We start from the raw sequence: 26,405 nt of genomic DNA on the forward strand, positions 1-26,405 counted from the left end.
CTTTGCAAGGTTCCTGGGACTCCTCAGATTGCCCAGATAAGCAATGACAGGGAGGAAAACAGGAGCCTCTGGTCCCAGGGTCTCTATACAAAGAACTGGGGATAACAGCCCAGCCTGCTCTCGGTCTTCCTGGTGGGCCTGGGGGAAGCAGGGAAGGGTCCAGGAGCTCAGTGAGAGAAGAGCACTGTCTTCTCCAAACAGGTGCTGGAGACAAAGCTGTGTCGCACGTTCCCTGGGGGGCTGCAGGTTTTGATAATTGGGATAATTGCACCATCTCAGCCTTGGGGCAGGAATGTGCTTTCTGCATTTCTGGTCTCCATTTATTCTCCTCACTTTTCAGAAGCAAACACCAGGTTGTTACTGAACTGGGTCTCAGAGCAATCGCTCTTCTTGGAGACTCTTGGATGCAGTTTGAGCCAGGTCCAGCTTGAAGACTCCTCTGAAGGCCTGTGGCCACTTCCCTACGGATCCCTGAAAGCCTCTCTGGAAAACCACCCCTCCCTCAGGAAAGGCAGTTTCTTTCTCTCCTAGCCATCCTCCAGCCATCCCAGGAGACAGGAATCACCCAGGGGAAGAGGTGATCCCGGAAGGAGGTAGAGCACCAGCCCTTGCCGCTGGCTCTTTTTCTCAAGCTTGAGACTAAGACAAGGATGGGAGGACTGGGGTGGGGCTGGGACTCAGGGTGCCAGGTCTGTGGAAGGGAAGGCCCGAGTGAGCAGAGAAAGAGTGGGGTAAAGCAACAGAAGTTTTGGTAGAGGAGGAGGGGCTTCAGGGCCGGAGAATCTCAGGCTCCTCCTGGATGGAGCTGAAGGAGGGGCAGCAGGGAACGGGGCTTCTTCCCTCCGGCATTCAGAGCTGACCGGGAAGCCACTTTTCCTGCACTCTTCAGAAGACTGAGGGGCCTTAAAGCGGTGCCACATTCCACACAGCTTCCAGGTAAGTATGGTGCAGTACCATTACCACCACGGGATGCTTTCGCGCCTGGCTTGGATTCCCAGCAGCTTTCTCACCACCAGGAGGGCGGCCTTTCCTAGGCGCCCTGATGGTGGTTCAGAGTCTGGCGTTCCGCAGGGAGCCAGGGCGGGAATCTGCAGTGACTTCATGCTCAGAGCCTGCTTTGAAGCCAGCCACGGGGTTACTCTCCCAGCTGTTGCAGAAGCACAGCTAGGGCTGGGCCATCTCTCCTGCAGAGGGCTGACAGCCAGTACTGGCTTCTGTTAGAACCTATATGGGACCAGGAAATGCTTGATTCGAGGGTTTTCCAAGTCTTACAGGTGTCTTGGGCTGCTTCCTTCTTCTGAACACAACCCCAAGCTTCCTCCCCAGAGAGGGACCCCAGAACTTATGTTATACAAACTAGGAAGTGGCTAGGTACCTGTAATGAGAAAAATTAGCCCAGTGAGTGTTTCTAGGGATGAGTGAATCTTCCTTGAATTCCATATTTTTAATCTCAGCAAAGGTTCAGTCTAAGGGTGCTCACAAATAGGATGCAACAGCTGGGGGGAGGGGTGTTACAGAGGAAAAGAGAACAAGCAACCATCTTTCGAAAACTCATAGAAGAGAGACAAGAAAGCATGGGGGAGGAGGCGGGACTGGAAGAGTCGGGTCAGGCACAGAAAGATGAGAGAGGCCTCCCGCTGACAAAGCAGGGTCGAGCAAGTGCGGTGGGTCCCGGACCAGAGATGAGAAAAAAGCTAGTCTCCACCTGCTTGCTGACAAATCCGAGGTGAGGGTCTCTCTCTCTCTCTCTTTCGGGGCTTCCTCTGAAATCATGGGCGGTCGGCGGTCTTTCCCTAGAGATCCGGCATGTGGCGGGCGCTGCTGCTACTCCTGATGGTGCCGAGCCTGGAGGGAATTCCCTGGGAGATGACGCCGCTCTTCCGACTCACTCAGCAGGGACCGTGGGACAGCCCCGACCGTCGAGCCACCGACTCGCCCTGCGAGGGGCTCCCTGCTGCGGGAGCCACGGCCCTGAGCCTGGCGAACCGCAGCCTGGAGAGCCTGCCCGGCTGCCTGCCCCGCGCGCTGCGCAGCCTCGACGGCAGCTACAACCTGCTGCGCGCCCTCGGCGCGGCGGAGCTCGGCCGCCTGCCGGAGCTGCGCGTGCTCACGCTGCACCACAACCGCATCTCCGCCCTGCGCTGGGACCGCGGCGCGCCCACCGCGCTGCAGGACCTCGACCTCAGCCACAACCTGCTGGCGGAGCTGCCGCCCTGCGCGGGAGCCTCGGCGCCTAGCCTGCGCTCGCTGGCGCTGGCCGGGAACCCACTGCGGGCGCTGCAGCCGCGGGCCTTCGCGTGCTTCCCCGCGCTGCAGCTTCTCAACCTCTCGTGCAGCGAGCTGGGCGCCGTCGCTCAGCAGGCGTTCTCCGGAGAGGGCGGCGGGCCCCTGGCGGCGCTGGAGGTCTTGGACCTGAGCGGCACGCGCCTCGATCGAGGTGAGGGCCACGCTCGCGCCCGGGCGGGAGAAGGGGGAGAGGAAGGAAGGGAGGGCTGCAGTGCAGGGCGTTCAGAGGCGGCCCCAGAACCCAGCCGGCTGCCTGAGATACCATACAATCACAGAACTGCTGGCCACCTTCAGATTATATACGAGGGAACTAACGCACAGAAGGATGGCTTGACGTGACCGAAGTCTCCAGATCCAAGCCCAAGCATGCCACAGGCAGAGCTCAACCGCCCAGTCACGGAGTTCTGGCCGGATGAACGCCGTGGCATGGCGAGGTGAAGTTGGCATTGGGACTGATGAATAAACAAACTTCGCCCCAACGTGCTGAGGAGGAATTCATTGACACACACCCTCCGATTGTTTCAATGGATGTTGGGTCGCTCCAACAGGATGTAGGAGGGAGGTGCTTTGTTGTTCTTCGAAAAGCACCTCTTGTGTCTATAATCAGTCGTTCGTTCGCTGCAGTGTGTGTGAGGAAGGGCGGCAGGGGGCTAGAGAGAACAAGAAATTCAGAAAGAGGAAGGTTCTCCATATGTTGGGAGACGACAAAATTGAGTTCTTGGGGCTTCCTCCAACCGCGTGTCCTTTCCTCCCTTCTTACGTTCCCGAAGGCGGAAGGCTCTCCACCCTCGGGAGGCATCAGAGCTATCCGGTGTTTAACCGAGTGGGTCTCTATGGCCATAACATGCTTGGGTTGTAAGAAATGATCAGGCATAGCTGAGGAAGTGACTTCATCCTATCATTCTTCTCTTTATTGCTCTTCTGGTCCCCTGGGGTTTTGTGCCTTGCACTATAGCAATTATCCATTATAGATACGCAGTTATCTAATACAGGTTAATTCCCTTTCATTTCAGTTGAGTCTGGGTGGATCAGAAACCTTCCAAAGCTCAAGTCCCTCTACCTGAGAAAGATGCCCAGGCTGAAGACACTGGAGGGAGACATTTTCAAGATGACTCCCAACCTGCAGCAGCTGGATTGTCAGGGATCCCCTGCGCTTAGCTCTGTCCGCACGGAGATCTTTCAAGACACACCCTGTTTACAGCTCCTTCTGTTCCAGAAGTAAGTGATTCTAAGCCCAGCCTGGTCGCAGAGCTGGTTCTGCCCATTAGAGTACACTGAATTTTCTATGGCACACCAGCCCTTACTGTTTCTGCCACTGCTCTTCTAGATCCACTCTGGGCTTCTAGTCTCCCCAGCCTGTAACTGGCAATGAGGAGATGAGGATGCCAGGCCTTCTTTCCACTGGAACGCCCCTCCTTTCCCCAGATTATCTCAGTCCTCCCCAGGGCAGGACTAGGGAGGGAAGGAGAGAGGGCAGGAAGGTTTACCATGCAGCAGAATCTGGAGTTGGGCCATTGGCTTGACTTCTCAGAGTAGCAGGATGCTGAACACGAGCCCAGGCCACCCCCTGTCAGTGGGGCCAACATCTGAGGCTTGTCATTTGACATAGAAGCATCCTCTTTTCTCCCTCATGCTTTGGTAAGAATGGGAATTAGAGGAGCTTCCGAAGCACTGTCCAGTCTCATCTCCCCTCTTTAATTGAGTTTACAGCTGAGTAATGGACCAGTAAATCCCATTGCTCAGTCTCCTCTTCTCTTGAACAGATTGCAGAACAATTCTTTTTGGGATCTGGGTACCTCAGCCAGGACCTTACTCAGTGCTCTCAGCCCTGATGGTTTCTGTTGAACCTAAGCCTAAAACAGGCCTATTTCAAATATCCAGTTATTTAACAGTTTGTTCTGTGTCACTGGCCATTTGTAAAATATTAAAAGCAGGTGCCTTGAACCTTTGTTCTGCTGTGAGGTTCTGTGTTCCCTGACCCACGTGAGCCTAGTGCTTTTCAGAAGATGAATGCCTGCCTCCCAGAATCCAGTGCGATGACTAAAAGGCTTAGCAGATTATGGATAAGGGTGGTGTCGCAGCTAGCAGAAGCCCAGGAGTGGGTCTTCTTAATTCTTTTTTGCCCAATGCAGGAGCCAAAGATGGAACTCTTTTTCCTTAAGAGTGAACAGTTGTCACTCATTTATTCAGTAAACAACTACTGAGCACACATGGTGTGGAGGGGAAACATTTTGTGGCTCTGACATTTTGTGGTGCTGCCTATGCAAGCAGGAGGACCCGAGTCCCAGTCGCCAGCACTGCAGGCGTGGTGGCGCACATCCGTAACACCAGCACAGGGATGCAGAGACAGGTAGATCTTGCTGGCCTGCCAGCCTCCGCTGAACAGCAAGCTTCAGGTTCACTGCAGAGACCCCGTCTCCAAACATAGGTGGAAGGTGACTGAGGATAACATCCTGATGTCAACCTCTGACCTCCACAGGCACATGCATTCCCACATACACATCAGCATGACTCCCTGCCTCCCCCCAAACACAGATGATAACACGAACTGGTGGAAGTGATGATGGTGATGGAACAGTAATGATGGTGGTAGCCATGATGATGGTAATGACTACAATAATAGTGGTGGTTGGTGAAGCTTCTGCTGCTGAAGATGGTGGTCGTAACTGTAATGGTGACGATATGGTTCCGGCTTTCAAGAAGACCACACAGTTTAGCATAGGAAGTAGTTTCCTGCCAGCTACCACAAGCCACCGAGAACCCCACAGCAGAAGCACACCCTGCCTGCACTGTGTTATAAAGCAGGTGGTGGCAATGGGCCATCAGGCTGGGGAAGAGAGGCTTTTCTAGGAAGGATGGGAGTGAGCCATAGCTCTTTGCAGCTCGTGTCACCCATGATGAACTGCAACTGAATGTGAAGGGTGGGGAGTTAAAAATCTAAGAGATCTAGGAAGCTCAGAAAGTGTGAGGAGCCCAGGTCAAACATTCTGTTAGACTCCAGGGAAGAAACAGGAAAGAGCCATTGCTAGGTGTGAGAAGCTATAAATACGCCTGGAGTGGTTCTCCGCCATTTCTGAAGACACGGCCACCACACTGTGATGGCTCATCTTATCCCACCAAAAGCTTGGCACTTGACGCCTGACGACTTACCTAAGCCAGTGCTGTGTTAGCAAAATGTAGACAGAACAGAGAAAGCTTTGAGAGCTGGGGTTTGTTTCTCTCACTCTTGGAGCCTGGACTACGATGTCATGGTCTAGGCTGAGCTCCCAGGGGGTGAGAGGTTCACAGAAAGAGTTCTATATCTATAGAGGCTCTCTGTAGATAGATGATTGGCCTAGCTGGGGCTTCCATTGCTGGAAGGAAACACCATTACCAAAAGCAAGCTGGAGAGAAAAGGGTTTGTTCAGCTTATACTTCCACATTGCTGTCCATCATCAAAGGAAGTCAGGACAGGAACTCAAACAGGGCAGAAGCCTGGAGGCAGGAGCTGATGCGGAGGCCATGGAGGAGTCCTGCTTACTAGCTTGCTCACTATGGCTTGTTTAGTCTGCTTCCTTATAGAACCCAGGACCATCAGCCTAGGGTTGGCATCACCCACTATGGGCTGGGCCCTCCCTCATTGATCACTGATTGAGAAAATGCCTTACAGCTGGATCTCATGGATGCATTTCCTCAACCACGGCTCCTCTCTGATGACTCTCCCTTGTGTCAAGTTGACACACAAAACCAGCCAGTACAGTCATGTAGCCCTACATCATCTGGTCCTGGTGAGGCTGCGTAGACCACAGGAACTACCAACTCACTGCAAAAATCATGTGAATGAAAAAAATAAAAAAGGCTTGTGTAAGCCTCTAAGTCTGAGGGACTTCCTCTACTCAACAAGAGCTAACTAAAAACTAGAAACTATTTCCTGGATGAACTTCTTGCAGGTGACTTTAACTGTCAATTCCTTCCTTGCCTTTTTAAAAATACACCTAAAGCTGGGTATAATGTTGCATGCTTTTAATCCCAGCAGAGGCAAATAGATCTTTGTGAGTTCAAGGTCAGCCTGCTCTGCAAAGCAACTTCAGGCTAGCCAGGGCTACATAGTAAGTCCCTGTCTCTAAGATAGATAGATAGATAGATTTATAGATAGATAGAATAATTAAAATAAAATACACCTAGAGCTGTGTATTGTAGAGTTCCAGATGGCAGCTCATATCTCAGGCCACTGGAGATGGTGATGGTTTAAGGGCATCATTCTGGCAGGATGCTGCAGCCATCAGTGATGTCTCCTTTGTTCTCCGTGTTGAACTTCAGTGCCACCTGTGAGGACTGACAGTCTAAGAAGGAAATCTCAGCAGAGCTGAAACACAGGCTGGGCCTCTGACATCAGGCAGGGCTGCAGGGCGCTAACTGCAGAGCCAGGGGGCACAGTGGCTTCCTGCGGACTCATGGCCGTCCTCACAGGCTCCTGCAAGTGAGCTTACGGTCAGGGCTTGTTCAGCTGCGTCTTCCTACAGTGCAGGGGAAAGACTTGATGTAGTCTACAGATACTGTGCCTGCTTCACAAGAGGCCATCAGGGGAGATGCGTGAACAAGAACTAAGTGGCACCCTGACTGAGGCGTTGTATAACTATTGGCACTGTGCCGTCAGGGATGGCCCAACTCTGGTGCTCAACTGCTTCTCACTTCTGTCTACATCACAGTTGCTAATATCCTACTGGCGTAAGTATGTCACCAAGTTTCAAGGGGTGGAGAACTACGTACTAGTTTTTGATGGGGAGAGATGCAATCACACCAAAAAGGTACGTGCCTACAGAGAAAAGAGGACCTGTGGCCATTTTTACAAATAGTCCACCATACATGGCAGTGACTAGCCCACTCCAGGCTCTCTCCTCTTCCCTGGAGTTCAACAGAAGCTTTGTCCTAGACTCACTTTACTCTTTTGATGTCATGCCTTGTTCAGCAGTGTTTTCACTAAGAGTTTTGGATTAAGGGTATGTTGTTGAATGAATAATAATAATTAACATTCAGTTATATATTTAGTAAATCCTCATTTATTCCTTAATAATTTTCCCAAATAACCATACATTGAGACTATGATTGATTCAAAGCTAAGCACAGAGCTGAGCATAATAACTAGTCTATTATCCCACTTTATCTTTATCTTTATCCCAGTTTATCTTCCTCCCATTCAAAGTACCCAGTTTCTGGAATCCATCCATTCTCCTCCTATCTTGCACCTCTCTCTTGAGGTCCCTTTCTCGACCCATGAAAATTGTGCCCCTCATTCCACCTCCCTTTTCCTGTCCAGCTCAGTATCAGCAATTTATCATCCAATCAGGGATAGTTTGAGAGGCAAAAGTTACAAACATCATTTTGGGTATGTGAGTATCTGCTCACAAAAGACAGCAGCAAACCTCGGGAGCAAAATAATTAACATTAGAATACATAGCACCAGACCAACCCCCCTCAGTATATATAACTCTGGTAAAACCCTAGTAGGTGTGCAGCCCTGGGTTCAATCCCCAGCACTGATATATAACAATAGCATTTATTCTCTACTTTCTGTGTAGATATTTGTATTTATTCACACATTCTTTATCACCGACTGTTGATAAAAGCACTTGCCATGGGGGTATTTTCTATATTGTATAAGTATCGGCCTTGTGCCATCAGCTATGGCACAACTCTGGTCCTCAACTGCTTTCTCACTGACTTAGAGGTTAGTTAGCAAAACTGGAGGTTTAAGCTCATTCTGGGTTCTACTCAAGGTTCTACCACTAACAAAATTGTCTTTCCATAATACTACAGTGCCTCTTAGGAACATTTTTTTTTTCTCTTTAAGATTTAATTATTTGGGGGCTGGGGAGATGGCTCAGTGATTAAGAGCACTGGCTGCTCTTCCAGAGGTCCTGAGTTCAATTCCCAGCAACCTCATGATGGCTCACAACCATCTATAATAGGGTCTGATGCCCTCTTCTGTCAGGAAGGCATACATGCAAATAGAGCACTTGTATACATAAAATACATAAATAGATACTGTTTAAAGATTTAATTATTTGTTTTTATTTTATATGTATGCTTGCTTTGCCTGTAAGTATGTCTGTGCACCACGGACGCCAGAAGATGTGAGCTTCTCTGAAGCCGGAGTTACAGATGGTTGTGAACCACCCTGTGAGTGCTGAGAGCTGAACCCAGGTCCTCTAGAAAAGCAGCCAGTGCTCTTACCGACTGGGCCACCTCTCCAGCCCTCGTGGGAACATTGTGAACTTAATTGTTGAAACTGAACCTAAAAGCATGACTTAACTGACTTCTGTGCACATGTATGTGTCATTTCAGCTGCAACTTGAGTTCCTTTGGTCCTTGGACTGTGAATTCCTCCCAGGTCTTGTCTGTCAGCCTCTTTGGCAACCCTCTCACTTGCAGCTGTGAGCTGGCTTGGCTTCTTGAGGACGCAAACAAAACTGTCTTACACAGGTAACACGAACTTTACCAAGCAGATGTCTGTGAGGTGAGGACCAACCTTCCTGGGCTGGAGCTGCCCCAGTTTGTGTCTTGCCCATCTGGTGATGTGGTCACTCGCCCAGTATAGTCACACAGGGGTGGGAGATGGAGGCTCTGCTTCTAGTCCATACAGTCAGAAAGGGCAAAGAAAAAATGGAAAAACTAGACCAGGCTGCCAGGTGGTGCTCACCATGTCTACTCATTTATTGGCCAACAATTTGTGGATAGGCCACATCTAATTGCAAAAGAGCCTGGGGACCACAGTCTGCACGCCCTGTGGGCAAAGGAAGACAAGTTGTGCCATTTCCCCATTTTACAGACAAGGGAATAGAGCCAAAACAAGCGAGGTGCTTGATAAATTCATGTAGCTGTTGGGTGAAGGAGGCAGTATCCACCTTCATCTATATCTGTGCTCTTAACCACTCGGCTCACTGTCCACCCAAGAGACAGCCTAGCTTCCCACTCTTGGCCATTCAGCCCAAGGTCAGCATGCTTACAGAGCTTTCGTCTGGCAGGAAACAAATTTTGATGGTCTCTTTTGCTTAGAGGGGTTTTAGCTAAGACACACCAGGGGAACTGTACCCAAGCTGGCATCAGAAGATGAGTGCTAAGGATCCAGGGATACCACCAGTCATGACCACCTCCACCAGCTAATTACTCCTTTGGGGGAGTCACCCATCTTCAAAAGTCCAGTGTGGGGTGGGGCTCTTCACATCCACTCCCCACTTTGTTTGCAAGGGATAGCCCCAAAACCCTTGTCAGCCAAGGTCTCACTATGTTAAAAAAGACGTTGAGAGCACAGGCTAAAAGCCAGAATGCCTGGCTTCACTCCCCTCGTGTTGTGGATGTGACTGTTACACCGTATGGGATAACACTTCGCTCGGACACTGCTGGCTATAGCCTTCTGCGCAAAGCCCCTGCGTCCTGTCTCCTTCCCTGCATAGGAGGATGGATGGCAGGAGCTTCTTTCAAAGGTCTCCTGGGCCAACAAAGCGATGTTACTAGGCGGTACCTGGTAGAGGTGTGCTGGCAGAGGAAACCCCACTTCGAGGATTGAAAACCCCGAACCCCAGGTTATCTCCTAATGGTTGATCTCCCTTCCAGGGCAGCAGAAACCTTTTGTGAGCCTGCCTCAGGATCCCAAGGCCCCTTCTCAGGCCCTCTCTCCCTCTCCCAGCTGTCCAGTGTGTGCAGGTCAGATCAAAGCACCAGCCCCCTGGCTTCAACCCCACTGCGCTTTCATCACTCAGTCTCCACAGCATGGACACAGGGGCCTTCCACTGGACAGAGCATGGCCCTGTCTACTCAGTCTGGAGGAAGCCAACAAAATATCGCCAAGGTCCCCTCCCTCACCATGGCTTCACTCACACAAGGATCGTGGCTGCATAGAGATACTTCAGAGGAAACTGCCCAGTCCACTACTGACCCTGTGGCAGTCCACAGTCCCCCCAGGGCTCTGCCTGATGCTGTCAGCACAGGGGCAGAGCAGACCGCCACACATACACTTGAGCCCAGTATCTCATCTGCCTCTACGCCACTGGTCAGCAAGTATCTTGGACCCTTGGCTACTTCACTGAACCCCAGAGGCGTATCTCAGACCAACCAGAGGACACAAGCCAGCCCCAAGGCTCTCCCCTCGGAAACTCCACAAGACGAGATCCCAGTCTTGCTATTGGACGACAGCGAGGAGGATGAGGCCCGGGACCAGGAGGCAGCACCTGACCAGGATGTCTCCTGTGATTACCACCCCTGCAGGCATCTGCAGACCCCGTGTGCCGAGCTGCAGAAGCGCTTCAGATGCCGCTGCCCTGGTCTTAGTAGGGAGGATACCATCCCAGACCCTCCCAGGCTGCAGGGGGTGTCGGAAATGACTGACACATCGGTGCTCATCCACTGGTGTGCCCCCAACTCAGTGGTGCTCTGGTATCAGATCTACTACCTGGCAGAAGGAGGGTCTAGCAACCAGTCAGTGGTAGGCATCTATGCTACCGCCCGACAGCATCCCCTCTACAAGCTGTCACCGGGCACCACGTACCATGTGTGTGTGCTGGCAGCCAACGGGGCTGGCCTGAGCCAGCCGCAGACCTCAGGCTGGAAGAGGTCGTGTGCCGCCTTCACAACCAAGCCCAGCTCCGTGGTCGTCTTCTGGGGACTGTGTACTGCCAGTGGCGTGTTACTGGTTAGCACCATGGTGCTATCTGTGTGTCTCTGGAGGCGGTGCTGGAAGCCAAACAGGCAGTTCTATGACACAAACCTGGTGGCCTTCAAAAACCCAGCCAGGGCTGAGGAAGTAGCTCGGTGGTAGTGGCTTCCTAGAATGTACAAGGCCTTGGGTTTATCCCTAACATCCAAATCAGACACATGTAAGGCCTTGGGGTTTATCTCTTGCAACCAAATTAAACAAACCAGACTTTGACCACCTGATGAGCCTCCAAACCCTCAATTATCGCAGCTTCTTTCTTCTAGTCAAACCACATCTGCATGCGAAATGATCGAGTACCTGAAGACAACCTGAGCTCCAAAGTCCCTGAAGCCAGCATGCCTCAGGCACACACAGAACTCTACACTGCTTCCTTCTAACGAGTGCCACCCTTCCTCTAAAACTGTTCTCACTAACCTCATGGGCAACAGCCTGGCACCTGTCATGCTGTGTAGTCTCCTTGGGGTTTTTCAGCAGTGTCTCCCTCAGTACCCCATGGGCTACTGCATGGAAGGAGATGGGATAAGACAAAGAAACTGTAACAAGGAACACAACTTCCTTAGGAAATGCTATCCCTAAGTTTCTTTGATGGACCCTGATTTTGGCACAGTGAGTTCTGTTGGCCAGCGGAAGAGCTATTGGTTTCCTGAGGTTTTCTGGATGTATTACTTGTATTTCAGAGTGTGTCAAAACATGCTTTACAGTTAAATTGGCCTTCTGGTAATATTTGGGAGACACAGGAAAAGGCTCTTTGCTTCTAGGGCTTCCTGCATGTCACCCAAGACTTAGCAGACACAAGTAGTGTGAAGTTCACTGCTTAGACAGGCCTTACTGTGTAGCCCAGCTGGCCTCAAACTTGGGATCCTTCTGCCTGTCCCTCCAAATACGGGGATTATAAGCTTCTGGAGAGGAGGCAAAATCGAACTCACAACAGTGCTTATTTCTACTGAAAAAAAAAGTTGTTTGAACACATCTGTCATCTCCAGAACAGGCTGCAACCCAAACAGCATGCTGCAAACAGCAAGCATAGCCAAGGTGACCTACACATGACTCGTACTCCACACTTCTAAGTGGCTAAGTATTCAAGCATGTTTCCAACATTCTAAACTGTATCCCTAGTTTCATCAAATGTATGCTCAAGAGAACTGGACTAAGCATTTGAAAGACCTCCCCTAGATCCTGCTTTAAAAGCTACAAAAGCCAAAAATGTGAATTAGTACTAAGTCCTAAGACACACAACTAAATGGCCCCAGCATCATTAGCCTACTCTCAAGGATGAATCTATTATGTGGAGACACTGAAATAAATTTGCCAATCTACATGCACAAATGTATACTCTAATATTCTCATTTAAATACAATTTTAGAACATTTAATGACAGAATGTATTTTGTAACAATTCAATATAAAAAAAATCCTGAACATCAAAAACCATTCTAACGATATACTACGGATCAACAACCACAATAAGCAAACATAATAAAGCAGAGTAAACATCTAATTTCCCCCATCAGCACTTTGCAATCTTTTTGACATTCCTGTGGGCTCAGGGTTCTGCATGCTCCGGCAGTCCTGTCTCCAGCCTTAGCAGCTCCCAGTTAGAAAGCTGTCTGGGAGAGGGAGAGGCAATGGCCGGCCTTGCCCCATCCTTTTCTCTCGCTCCTGTGATTCAGTGGTAGGGTTTAGTTAGTATGGGCCAAGCCCAGGGGCTGCGTCAGTTACTTTCCTATTGCTGTGACAAAACACCAGGACCAAGGCAGCTCACATAGGAAAGGTTTATTTAGCTTGTTGTTCCAGAGGGGTAAGAATCTGTCACGGTAAGAAGCTGACAGCAGGGAGGCAGGTAATTGGAGGTAAGAGCTGAGAGGTCAAATCCTGAGCTACAAGCAAAAGCAGAGCAAGAACTGGCAACAGCATGTGGCTTTGAAACCTCAGAGCCTGTCCCCAGTGACATAATTCTTCCCCAACTTCCCCCAATGGTGCCTCTCACTGGGGACCAAATACTCAAATACCTGAGACTAGGAGACATTCTTATCCAAGTCAGCACAGTGGTTAAGCTGGTGATCTGGGTGACAGAAGCCCAGACCAGCAACAGAGGATTGCACAATGCAAGAAAGCTAGAGTTTTCAATCTCCATTTTAACAGGTCAACACACTGACTTCAGAGTCTTACTACACAGTTCCACATTATACTCAGGTTAGAGCTGAGGAGAAAGGGCAACAAAAGGCCTCTAGAATGTGGAAGACCCCCCAGCCTCCGACCCTACCTGTACCCCACTACCCTGAATACAAGGGTACAGCAGGTCTTTAAGACCAGAATGGTCCTGAACCAGTCATTTTTACAATGTAAGGACATGTGCTGCATCTAAGTGCACTTCAAACATCGGGAAAACTGGGCAGCTGCACAAAGACACACCACGGAACAAGCCACGTGGAAGACTTGTTTTCCCCAATGTCTTTTATTCTTTTATCATGTTAACAATGGAAGATTCCCCAAGTTTAAAAAAAAAAAGAGCTTTGAAAAAATATAGTTTCGTATTATTTACATGACACAAGTACAGGCTTCAATACCATAAAAGCATCACATTAGAAACAGTGGAAAGGCACAGATGTAATTCTCTGCCTTTTTTTTTTTTTTTTTTTGACTCCTGTGTTACCTGATATCCTGATACAAAAACTATCTGGTCCTGAGAGGCGGGAAGACTACTGGTGAATTTCAGTACCTTCTGTTTTGTTTGATCTTTTTATTTCCAAAACTTACTGCATTTTAAAGCTCTAAACACCTTATACTACCCACAACTAATTTTATTCTCATGTTTTCAAACAATCAAGTATAAGTCACATGAACTGTTAATGTGTCTACAGATTTAAATTCAAACATAAAGATGTGAAGCCATTCTATGTAGGGTATATACCTAATCTCAGGAAACTCTCTCCTGCTTTCCTTTGTTTTTGTTTTGTTTTACATATAACATTAAAAAGACAATAACTAGAATAAATCATCTCACAAATTAATCAAGAACTTAAGATTAAAAATCCCACATTATAGTTTTATTTGTATTTAAAAATACACTGGAAATTCTGCATAGGCCCATGATCGAGCTTATTTTCGCCATACACTACTTCCGTTTTTAAGACATGGTTTGTCTGACAAGTCCTTTCGCAAGCTGAACACCAAGATTGGGAACGTCCTGTAGCTTTCACTGGCGCTGCTGCCGATGATGCAAGTGGCTTCCTTGCTGCTGGATCCGGGTGCCTCTCATTTACCCTTTATCACCTGAACAGTTTTCCGACCATAGTGATAGTAACTGTATGCTGAGGCAGCTGTAGTAAATGCCGTGCCACACCTGGAAGGAGAGACGGGACCCAGCTGTCAAATCTGAGGACATTGACAGCAGAGATCATGAAGTACATCTGTAAAAGACGGACTAAGAAAACACGACTGTGATGGAACTGTCTGACTACAAACCTAAATCCCTGGCCTCCTCTTCCTTTAAGATATCAACTGAATTGGTGATCCAAATAAAAGCCATCTAATTATCAAGGCCTAAAGATCAGCAGTACTAGCACTGCCCTTTCCCACACACAACCCTAGGTGCTGTATGTTCTCATTTTTCTTCCACAAAAACAACAACATTAACACAGACAGAAATGGAGACAACTGTGAAAAGACTGGAGGAAGTTGGCTCAAATCTAGACCACTCCAACTTGGACTGCTTGGTGCATATCTAAAGTCATGCATTACCTTTAATCAAAAACAGGAGAGACAGGCTATCTACTGACACAGCTTATTTGAGAGAGAGAAACTCCATTGATAAACAAAAACACAACGGAAAAAAATTTTCATTTTATGTAAGAAAATAAAGTTTAGACTGTATCATTTTTAAAAGTCTTTAGCATAACTTACTTTGATTAATCAACCACCTTTGTTCAGAGTGCTAAAGCAAGTTTTAAGTATAATTAAAAGTTTACCAAAATAGTTAAAAATCAACATGGCAACCTGATTAGAATGCTTAAAAGTCTGACTGTTGACACATTTCAAGACATTTACAAATGAGTAATTACATACTAAGATAAGATTCAAAATGCTTTGAATGGGTGTTCTCCCACTGCACCCCTCTACAAGGCTGGATCCTCAACACCACTGTCCAAAATGTCTGTTGAGGAGACAGCTCACCTATTCTTACAGCTCAAATGCCACTTCCTTCCTGCAGTTATTCCTCTTCTTACTTTCTTTTCCTCCAAAACTCTTAACACATTGGCAATCTTTCTCATTGCTCCCAGCTGTGACTGCTAACGTCTATGCTCCATGCCCAAGGATGATAGTGCGCAATGGCTAGATGTTAATCACCATCTATTGTAAAAAGAGGCTTCTCTGATGAGGGTTGGGAGATGCACTAACATGGAACTAACAACAGGAACATAGGGGAGTACTCATTACTATGCCCATTTAGTAGAATGATAGTATGAAGTTCTCTCCAAAGGCCTGTAACTTAGCCAACCACTGGTTTGGGCCCTGATAATGGAACCAGGCTTTAGTTCCATCTTGTGGAGTAGGTCTTAAATCCAACATGAAAGTGGCTAGTTACTCCCATAACATCTGTGCCACTACTGCACACCTGGGGACATCTTGCTACTTGCTATGTGGCTCTCAGGGTTCACACTGGCTAAACTGTTGCTTATAAGAGACTATGGAGTGCCCAGCTGCAAATAGAAGAGCTATATCACACTCCCATTCCCCAAGGATCAGGGATCATCATACAAAAAGCAGGGGAAATTGTAAGAGCCAGAGGTAGTGGGTACTTGCAAAAAACCAGTATTTCTTCAACGTGATGAAGACATTGTGCACATGAACTTACAGTGGCTATGACTGCAGGCAAGCACAAGACCTGTACAAGCAAGCTAAAATCTCTGCATAGATACTGTTGGGGACTCATGAAATTCTTTTCTGGGGAGCTATTGGGAACTGATGGCTGGGGGTAAGGAAGAATTGATTTTCTTCAGGGATATGGCTCCTTAGAGACTATATGCTTTAGTAGAGGGTATTATACCCATGCACACACAAGATGCATTAAGTGGTCTCAATCAGTTGTTTTTAAAAAGTCAAATAAAATCAGGAAAAGTAGTGGAAGGAAAGATGGGTGGCCATAGCTTTGTCTACCTAATGTTCATTAAACACTTCAAGATCAAAGTCATTCTAGGATTATCACAATAAGCCAGTGTACTGATATTCTCCGAGTAATTCTAAATTTAACTTACCATAGTATCTGAAGATAAATGCTGTCAGCATAATTGAAAACTGGAGCTGCCAAAGAAGCTGCCACCAAAATTAACTGGACTGCTGTATTTACCTGAAAAATAAAGGCATTGTAAATGAGCAGTACCAAATGTTTCAAGCTTTTGAGGCAAAGGTATTCTCACCATGACACACTCTAAACATTCTGGATACTGACTGACAGTAACCAAAGCTGGCATTCCCTGGTGAGAATATGTCACAGATCAGAGTCCCCAACTGACCTATCTGTCTACACAGCCCCTCCATTTACAATGAGGGTAGTGAAAGCTATCAAGAAGTATCACACCTCAAATCCCACAGCAATTCAATGATGCTACAAAATTCTTTGCCTTTTTCCCTTGCTGCCCATTCAAACAGCTTTGTAAATAAGAAATAATGAAGTGGCTTCTCCTTGGGTGAGAAGATCACAACAGCAGTAGAGCCAAACCTATAACACAGACTTCCAAGGCCACTTTACTTGCTGCCTGCTGTACCCTTTGAGGTCAGGAAACTGAAATGCATTCATTGCCATGAATCCTCCAGTGATCACACTGTAGAGGGACTTTAACCCAGCAACATGGCTACTCTGGCTGAAATACAGACACATTCTTCGTATATACCTTTAATCTCAAACAATGAAGTTAAGTTAGTTGACAGAAGAAAGCACCCATGTTTGAAATTGATGCCTAGTTTAAGGCAAAGTGATGAATCAAGAGAAAGGTTTGACAGAATAGGATATGCCCAACTCTCACGAAAACAGAGAGGAAGGAGATGACTTAAAAAGAAGCAGCGCACGCGCACACAGACAGACACAGACACACACACACACAGGCGGGGGCGGGGGGACACCATGACAGTTGTACAGAGACAGGTTGCAGAGAGAGAATAAGCTAGACACAGCTGAAGACAGATGAGCCAGAAAATGAGAAGGAACCAGGAGATTAGAACAAATTGCTGAAGTTAGTTTGAGGCCAAGCAGAGAAATTCAGTCAGAAGCAGAGGGAAGACAGTTTGAATCACTCAACTTGGGGAAGAGTTTGAGCCAGAACAGCTGAGTTTGAACCAGCCAGCCAGAGTTAAAAAAGAACAAGAAAGGGTGTGCTTACTCAGCATCAACTCTCAGAAGTTGAGAACACTCTAGGCCTAGAGAAGATTATACGGGGACGGAAGCTTCCAGGACAAGGCCCAGGTTACCAGATGAGAGTGACAATGGCATCAGACAAATAAGTTACCCTTATATCACACTTTTTCTTTAAAACAAATAAATTTTTACAAATAAATAATAATAAAATCTGATGAGAAACTTCCTGTAAGAACAAGTGTTTATTGGTGTGTTTGTCCCAGCACTTCAGTGATTTTCTATGGAGTACTACATTCAAATTGCTGCACTTAACACAAAGTCACATGAAGCTAAAAGCTCCCTCTATGTTGGTAATACTCTGCGCCACGGAGCCTAATACAAAAACAATGGTCCCTTTGTCCCAAAGATACCTTAGCTGTTACATCTCTGTCACAAGAAATAGAATGGAAGGATGACTTCAGTGAACTTCTCAAGGCATTAATATCTTTTTTCTGTACAAAGGTTGGTGTACATTTTTTTAAGGCAAAACACAATAAACAACTTAGATTAACTCTATTAGTAAATAAAACTGTCTATTCCATTTTCATCTAACACTCTTAAAAATAAAAGGCTTGGGGCTAGAGAAATGGCTCAGCTGGGTAAATAGACAAGAGATCCCTAGAACTAAGGGAAGCTCAAGGTTCAACTATGAGACTCTGCTTCAATCAATAAATGTGGAAAGTGAGAGGAAGACTCCCAACAGTAGTCTACACACACACACACACACACACACACCCCTCACTGCACAGGTACCTGCAACTAAAATGAATGAATGAATGGGTCTTACATGTGGTGTTTTGACCACAGGGAGACAGGAAAAGCATAAGAGACTCTTGATAATCTTGCACCTCAATCAAGAAGCACATCTCACTTCTACCTGACCTATGATCTCATTCAAAATACACTTTTTAGACTATCAACACAGACAAACTGCATATACAAAGGATCTAAAAATTCAGAAGATGAAGAACTTAAAATTGTCCATCTGACCCTCTCTAGACCCTCTGATCAATGCATTTAAATTTATCTCAGTCTCTACTTAACGAGACTGCTCAGCAGGCAAACGTGCCTGTGGCCAAGCCTGACAACCTGAGTTCAAGACCCAGGACCTACAAGACGAAAAGAGAGAACTGACCCTGAATGAGATGTCTCTGCCCTCCACACGTGTGCATGTACACACGTGCGCACAAATTTTTAAGAATGCTTTCATTCTACGCTGTTCTTGAGACATTCATAAAGAACTAGCTTCTTGGGACTGGAGAGATGGCTCAGAGGTTAAGAACACTGGCTGTTCTTTCAAAGTTCCTGAGTTCAATTCCCAGCAACCACATGGTGGATCACAACTATCTATAATAAGATCTGGGGCCTTCTCCTGGTAAGCAGTCACACATACAGGCAGAATACTGTATAAATAATAAATAAATCTTTAAAAAAAAAAAAAAAGAACTGGCTTCTTTAAAGGCTGCTGTGAGTCTCTTACCTTGCTTATGAATGTCGGTTTTAACCTAGCAGTAGCATAGCAAGGATTGAAGTACTTGGCTAGTGTTCTCTGGCAAAAGAAAAAGAAGTTTCAATTTATTGTTCAGGTTTCAAACAAAAGTTACCCAGTGTTCACCCTATGCTGAGCTCCAGTATATGTATATATGTGTGTGTTTATCTTCCTTATCATGTTAAATGAGCATTATTTACACACTTAGCTAATCATTCTGGATTACTGAAAATAACTTTCTTCCAAATGTAGATTTGTGGGGCTGGAGAGATGGCTCAGAGGTTAAGAACACTGGCTGCTCTTCCAAAAGTCCTGAGTTCAATTCCCAGCAACTACATGGTGGCTCACAACCATTTAGAATGAGATCTGGTGCCCTCTGCTGGTATGCAGGCAGAACACTGTACATATAATAAATAAATAAAATAAATCTTTTAGAAAAATATAAATTTGTCAAGTCCTACAGAATTGTATACAATCGGTCTAACAAAGTTTGCTTCATCACATTTTCAGTAAAGAAACATGTTATTCTCTTTTACAGGTTAAAAAAACAAAATAGGGAGGGAGGGAGGGACTGGGAGGGAATGAGGGATCGGGACACAGCTGGGATACAGAGTTAATAAAATGTAACTGATAAGAAAAATAAATAAATAAATAAATAAATAAATAAATAAATAAATAAATAAGTATTTTTCCTCAGAATCAAAAAAAGGCAATGCTATACTTATGTGCTCAAATATTTACAGGACCCAATGGACTAGTATAGAAGCAAACCATTCCATTCTTCTATGAGTGATTTTAAAAACAGCTTCTGGCCCTCCCCACAGCGAGGCTGAATGAAACAATGTATAGCTGGGAGCTGACACGCCTGTAACTAAACTGTGTGGAGCCCGCCAGCTGCCCTGGCTTCATACTGAAGAGCTGGCCTTCAGTATGGCCTTCAGTATTCCTTAGAGTGAATATTTATAAGTAGTAATGCTAACGGAATATATTCTGAAACTTACCGGTGTTGGAAGAGTTCGGTATCTGACATAAAACACAGCAGCAATCAACATTACATCTCTTGAAATTATCATGTAAGTGAGTGGGACTGAAAATCAAATATAAAATAACAGTAATGAGTTTAAAATTACTAATAGATATTATGACTGCAGTAAAGCCTCATTCAGCCTCACACTACTCAGTGTCTCCCATCAATAAAATTTTGTAATAAATACTTATTCCCCTACAGTGAGGCTCCAGTCTTTCGTTCCCTCTTGTAATCAGAACGAATTGCAGACTTGGCTCTGTGACTTATGTACCTCCAGAATTCTCATCAGCTCACCACTTTCGTTCCCTCGTGTGTCTGTCTATAAACTGCAAGTTGGTATGTAATAGTACGAGCTACCCCTAGCCTTCCCACATCCCACTCTTCTCAGCTTTGTGATTCTGGGAAAATTACATCATGCTCACTGGATGAAAAACAATGAAATGGAGGTTAAAGGGGTGTCAGAGGAGTTGAAATATCCTGGAAGTCTTAGGGTTTCTTGTATTTGAATTTCAGTCTCTTCTCTAAAGAGTTTTTACACATACAGTTTACAGAAGTATAAAAACAGTTCCACTCGTTGAACTAGTTGCCACCCAGACAACTATTTTTCTTCTTCCTGCCCAGCCTTGTCCTTCAATTCTTATGACAGGCAGGGTCTCCCTTATCCAATGTGCACGGACAAGAGTTGTTTCAGATTTCAGTTTCTTGGGTGCTATAATATTTGCATATTGCCAGCTGAAAATCACTAATCTCCAACAATCCAAAACCCCAAAGTGTTTGTCATTGGGATACTCAACTCATATTCCTCAGATTTTCCAGCATGGTCCCAGGGACACAGGCAACAAAAGGATATTTTAGATGGGAGGACAGAGAACTTATTTTACTTTAGAGCCTTCACAATCCTTTATTTTACAAAATAAATTCAATGGAGAAAATTCTGGGTACAAATCATAGTTCACAGACAGCTCAAAGGTAATCCAAAGCTGTGTTTAGGGAATTCTCCAGTTCTGAACCTGAAACTGCAGATTAAATTGAATTTGCTTTGGCCTTACTCTCCACAACAGTGCTGTTTCAAAGAGAAAATGTGTCTAGCAGATCATGGTCCCTGTAGTAAATAGCCAGGCTACTCTAAATCATGATTTCTAGATGCATCGTTTATGCCATTAAACAAATGTTTCTTCAGTAAGCACTGACTGATAAATTAACAACAACCACACTTTAAAATGAAGTCAGCCTCTGCACATCAAAACCAGTGCCTATGAAGAAATGTGTGCAGGATGGAGGTCTACAGAGGTCTCCGGAGATTCAAGGAGATGTATGAGGTCTTAGGAGGGCTACAGAGGTCTATGGAATGAAGACCTGGGCAGTGTCTTTGGAGCCATTTTACTACCTGCAACCACATGGTATACCACTTTCAGATAAAACACTCCACTTGTCACAAGTATACAATTCCAACTTACGTGCTGTGAATAGCATGATTTTAAATAACAAAGGAAAATTAAACTTTTTGGGCGAGAGAGGAGATGAATAAAACAAGACACAAAGAAGAAAACATTTAACCCAATCTCTCAGTAATTGACAAGCAGACCAAAAAGGGGGGAAAGGTCAAGAAGTTAAAATTTTCAATAAGACTGAAAGTTACACTCACTGAACTTATACACAGAACAGTAAAAATTAATACTACAGAAAATCCATTCACTAAAGTACATGCTTTTAAAATCTGATTGTATACAGGCTGAAGACTAAAGTTATAGAGCATATATAGTCTCTGAACATGCAGTTAAGCTTGAAATCATTAACAAAAGACACCTACAGAATCCACACAAATTCCCAAATAAAAAATATTCTTATTTTGCTTATTAGGTCTTGTGCATATTAGGCAAGTGTTCTGACACTTAGCCCCATTCCAAACCTATGAAGTAATTATTAACCAGACATATAAAAAAAAGTCATGAAAACAGGAAACTACTCTGCACAGACAATGACAAAAACACTAACAAACACACAAAATGCAATGAAAAGTGATACATAAACAAAAAATGCAGCCGCAAATAAACTTCACAAAAGCTAGAAGCAATGAGCAATGTGCCCATCCATAAGGCTGCACTGTCAATACACACATCATGAATACTATCAACAACCTAAATCAGAATAGAAAGGTACAGTAAAGGCAAACAATCGATTTTGATGTTTCATACTTCAATTTGGTAATTTTTAAATGATTATATGCTAGAATCACATTCTAAGTTTTTTGAATTACATTTAAAAGATTTATTTTGTGTATAAGCATGTGGGGTGGGGGCATGGCACAGGCAGTTAGAGAACTGAAAATCAGTCCTCTTTCTACCACGTGGGTCCAGAGGACAGAACTCAAGTCTTTAGGCTTAGAGGAGCCTTTAGCCACTGAGTGATCTCACCAGCCCAGCATAATGACATTAATACACTGGGTTAAATAAAATATCATTAAACTTTTAATCTATTTATTTCTTAATAAAGCTACTAAAGAATGTTTCATTACATGTGGTTCTTTTTAATTCTACTAGAAGATATACAAAAAAGGATCAAGAAAAGCCCAGAAAGGGGTGTGGGGAGAGCACCATTAATGAAGAAGGAAACAATCCATGAGTCTTTTCTAACCGATATTTGGTTCATCAGAAGTCAAAGAACTGGCAAACATGTGGCAAAATTATAAAAAGAAAAACAGAAGGAAATAAGACTCAAGGTGAAAATTAGAACATTACTATATAGCATATATCTTACGGTATGAACAAAAAGTTGCAACAAAAAAGAAACTTCTTAATAATGTAAGTAAAATGGTTAAGTTCATAGGAAAAAAGTATCACAACTTGAAAAATATACATCAGATGAATTTTTAAACCCTGGAACAATTAAAGAAAAATTAATCACCTTCCAAAACTCTCCTCACTGGCTTCAACAAATTTTATCAAACATCAAAATTTAAAAACTGTAGTGTCACATGAACACCAACCAAGAATGAAGAAAAAAAAGCCACTAACAAGTTTGAGGAGGCTAGTAACAACACTGACATTACAAACAGGGACTTAGCGGAATGGCTATCCCCAAGGAAAAAATGACAACACATGCTGACGAGCAATACGGTGAAGGGGACCCTATAGTCACTGCTGGTGGGAATGCAACCACTATAGCACACCACTGTATGAGCTTCCTCAAGAGACAGAAGAGAAGGACACATCACCCCGCTATGCCACTCCTGAGTACACAGCAGCACTCTAGTCCGCACCCAGAGACCTGCACATGGACTGCTGCACTGTTCACAAAAGTCAGGAAACAGAACCAGCCTCGGTGCTCAAAAACAAATGATAAACAAAACTGTATGCACTTAGAGTCACGACATTTGCAGCAAATGGGTTGAAAATAATTATTAGGCTAAATAAGCCAGACTCAAAACCACAGGTTCTCTCTCACATAGAACTTAAATTTAAAAATTTACACAGATGCACATGCATATTTAATGTATGTGAGTACGCTTTTGTAGGTCATAAAAGCTAGAGAGGAGGAAAGAAGACCTTAAGCAAGGTGAGTCACAGAGCAGGTAAGAGCACACATGTACAGCAGGAAGCAGAGGGGAACTAACTGAAAATGAAAAGGAGTTCGCTGGAGGCAAAGAGTGGAATGACTGAGAACCATGTGTAATGAAGATGATGAAATCCATTACTTTATATTATAACTTAAAAAGTTAATTTAAAAACCAACAAAAATCTTTTGGGGAAGAACCTCCCAGGCTAGAGCTCAGGAATTTAGCTCAGTAGTAGAACATGCCTAGCATTATGGGCCGCTGGTAGGGTAAAAAGTACAAAGAACACCCCTGCCACACACATAGACACACACACAAAGAATACTAAGCTAGTATCATGAATCTGAATGAGAAATTTTCAACAAATACAGTCAAACCAAATCCACCAATATCTCCAGAATGCATCCTGACCACACTGGATTTATATCGGGAACTTCAGCCTGCTTTAACACTAGAAAAACAGTAATGTAACTCACCTCATAACAGCAGCTTAAAAGGGGAAAAATGGTAGACCAATAATATGCCAAGAAAGAGTTCTCAGTGTTCCATCATAGTAAACACTTGGGAGAAAGTTCCAAGAAAAACTACTTAACGTGCGTGAAAAGAGGATCTCTATGAATCCCTACAGAAATCACCCAACAAAGTGGCTGTGAAAAGCCATGTCTGAGCTGGGGCAAGTAGAGCTTGTTCCTGCTCAGCTCCAGACACACAGTGCAGTGAGGAAGTCAGAGAGAGAAAAGAAATGGTCATTAACCAAAGTCAGGGTGCCTTGGGCCAGAGGACTTCAACATAGTCAGAAGTAGAGAGTTTGACTAGACACAGGTTAACATCAGAAAAGAACCAGCTGTCATATCAATAACAATTATCACAGTAAGAACATTAAGAACTACCACATACTTGAGAATAATCTGTCTTGAGCACTTAGAAAACCAAAGACTAAAAAGAACACCAAGCTGGACTAGCATCACTACTTTCACCTATCAGACACCAACAATGGACACGCAAGGATAAGGCATCACCACACTCGGTCTACCAGATGCTACCAGTGGACACTAGTGGTAATACAAGACCAGAACTACACTTCCACCAGACACCAGCAATGGAGCAGCTTCTGTTCTCAAACCCCACTTAACTCTTGGGGTTAAGGAGAAAAACTGCTTGAGAAATACAGCCTAAGCACAAAATGAAGAGCCAGGGAAGCACGCACAATGCGCAAAGCAAGAGACATGACATTTCAGAGTATTTAGATAACGCACTCTATGTGTATACGACTTGAAACTGTACAGTAATAATATAAATTTTTACAGATAGCCTCATAGTATCAGAGTTCCCATTATTAATAAACTGTACTTAAAAAAGATAACCATGGGGCTGGAGAGATGGCTCAGCGGTTAAGAGCACTGGCTGCTCTTCTAGAGGACCTGGGTTCAATTCTAGGACTCTTCTGGAGGCTTACAACTGTCTCTAACTCCAGTCTCAGGGGATACAACACCCTCTTCTACCTTCTGTGGGCACAGGCATCAAGTGTGCACAGACATGCAGGTAAAACACACACATACCAACACATAAAATAAAAACTGAAAAAAAAAAAAATCAAGTGATTTTAAATTACTTCCAAATATCTGGGCACTAAAAACACAATGTAGCACCAAAAATTTCTAGAATATTATGAATTGGCACTATGAACTATTATCTCAATTAATTTTAAACAAAGTTAGAAATTTTCTACTCATGTGACAAGGACACAAATTCTACAATAAATACTGTGACAAGCAAAACAGTTTATTTGAAATTGAGCACTATAAAGCTGAAAATATATTTTGGAAGAAAAACTATTTCTCAAGAAAAGGCCTAAGCTCACTTTCATTGTTCTTCCCTGTTAAAGTACACAGGACAGTGTTCTTACCTGGAATAAGATCTGCATAGGTCAAGCTAACATATAAGATGCTGATAAGAACTTTATCAGCAAGTGGATCAAGAGCACTTCCCAAAGCTGATTTTTGATTGGCCCAGTTTCGAGCAATAAATCCATCCAACTGAAAATAGAAGTGTTTTTTAAATAAACATCATAATAGGAACAGAGTAGATAATTTGAAGTTTAAGAGATACCAGAAAAACAACTGTGCTTTCAGAAAATGCCAGTAAAATCTTGTTACTTAGCCCCAAGCATTGTTACTCTTTTCGTTTTTAAAATAGCAATTGTCTGAAACAAGTATCAAATTTTTGTGGGGGGAGGGTTTCAAGACAGGGTTTCTCTGTGTAGCCTTGGCTGTCCTGGACTCACTTTGTTGCCAGGCTGGCCTCCAGTGATCACCTGCCTCCTAAGTGCTGGAATTAAAGGCGTGCACCACCATGCCCAGTGAGTATCAAATATTTATAGTACTGCTCTTTCTCCTCAAGATGTCCTACTGACTTTTCACTATTTTCACAACATGCCCACGTGGGACAAACCCAAACATAAATGTAGAAATGAAAACCCCCACAAAACTCACAGAAGGCAGAGTGCCTAGGAACCTGCTCTTGAGAAAAAAAGTTCCTAGTGAGACACTCGCCTTTCACACCCCTACCTGTTCACTGCAGTATCTGACTCTTGTGCATTCAGTATTTAAATTTATCCCTGTGTGTGACTGTAAGCCATGTGTTTGGGGTGTCCACAGAGGCCAGAAGAGACTGTCAGACCGTCTGCACAGGAGTTATGGGCAGTTGGGAGCTGTCCCATGTAGGAACTGAGATTCAAACTCAGCTCTGCTGGAAGAGTAGGAAGAACTCTTTATGGCCAAGCCATCTCTCTTATCTAACTCATTGTAAAATCACTTTTCAACTTTTTAATATATTTGTTCAGAGGGTTAGGCTGTAGTTCGGTGAAGAATGCTGACTAGCTAACTTCTGTTAGGCCCTGGGTTTGATGACCTGCACCACACACACACACACACACACACACACACACACACACACACACACACACACA

General features: G+C 44.8%; 2 protein-coding genes across 2 annotated transcripts in view; one reads left to right on the forward strand and one right to left on the reverse strand.

Moving 5' to 3' along the window:
• The first annotated feature begins 1,845 nt into the window (after nt 1-1,845).
• Nucleotides 1,846-11,561, forward strand: Lrrn4 (leucine rich repeat neuronal 4). The gene is made up of 4 exons (XM_055606303.1): nt 1,846-2,437; nt 3,300-3,504; nt 8,611-8,748; nt 9,880-11,561. Exons 1-4 carry the CDS (start codon nt 1,867-1,869, stop codon nt 11,078-11,080), a joined length of 2,115 nt encoding a protein of 704 aa, XP_055462278.1. The 5' UTR covers nt 1,846-1,866; the 3' UTR covers nt 11,081-11,561.
• A 1,174-nt stretch (nt 11,562-12,735) lies between these two features.
• Nucleotides 12,736-26,405, reverse strand: part of Crls1 (cardiolipin synthase 1) — a 24,359-nt gene continuing 10,689 nt past the window's right edge. The window contains exons 4-8 of the mRNA XM_055606525.1: nt 25,344-25,473; nt 19,859-19,944; nt 18,849-18,917; nt 16,233-16,324; nt 12,736-14,320 (exon numbers count right to left, since the gene is read on the reverse strand). Of these exons, the coding sequence (XP_055462500.1) occupies nt 14,233-14,320; nt 16,233-16,324; nt 18,849-18,917; nt 19,859-19,944; nt 25,344-25,473 (465 nt within the window). The 3' untranslated portion in view covers nt 12,736-14,232. The remainder of the gene's footprint in view (nt 14,321-16,232; nt 16,325-18,848; nt 18,918-19,858; nt 19,945-25,343; nt 25,474-26,405) is intronic.

Source organism: Psammomys obesus, unplaced genomic scaffold (genome assembly GCF_907164565.1).
Source record: "Psammomys obesus unplaced genomic scaffold, mPsaObe1.curated_primary_1811, whole genome shotgun sequence".
In the NCBI taxonomy this organism is placed as follows: Eukaryota; Metazoa; Chordata; class Mammalia; order Rodentia; family Muridae; genus Psammomys; species Psammomys obesus.

Coding starts and splice junctions, on each gene's coding strand:
- Lrrn4 (XM_055606303.1), top strand. CDS start 1,867: ATGACGCCGCTCTTCCGACTCACTCAGCAGGGACCGTGGGACAGCCCC. Junction 3,505..8,610: donor CAGCTCCTTCTGTTCCAGAA/GTAAGTGATTCT, acceptor GTGTCATTTCAG/CTGCAACTTGAGTTCCTTTG. Junction 8,749..9,879: donor AACAAAACTGTCTTACACAG/GTAACACGAACT, acceptor TCTCCCTTCCAG/GGCAGCAGAAACCTTTTGTG.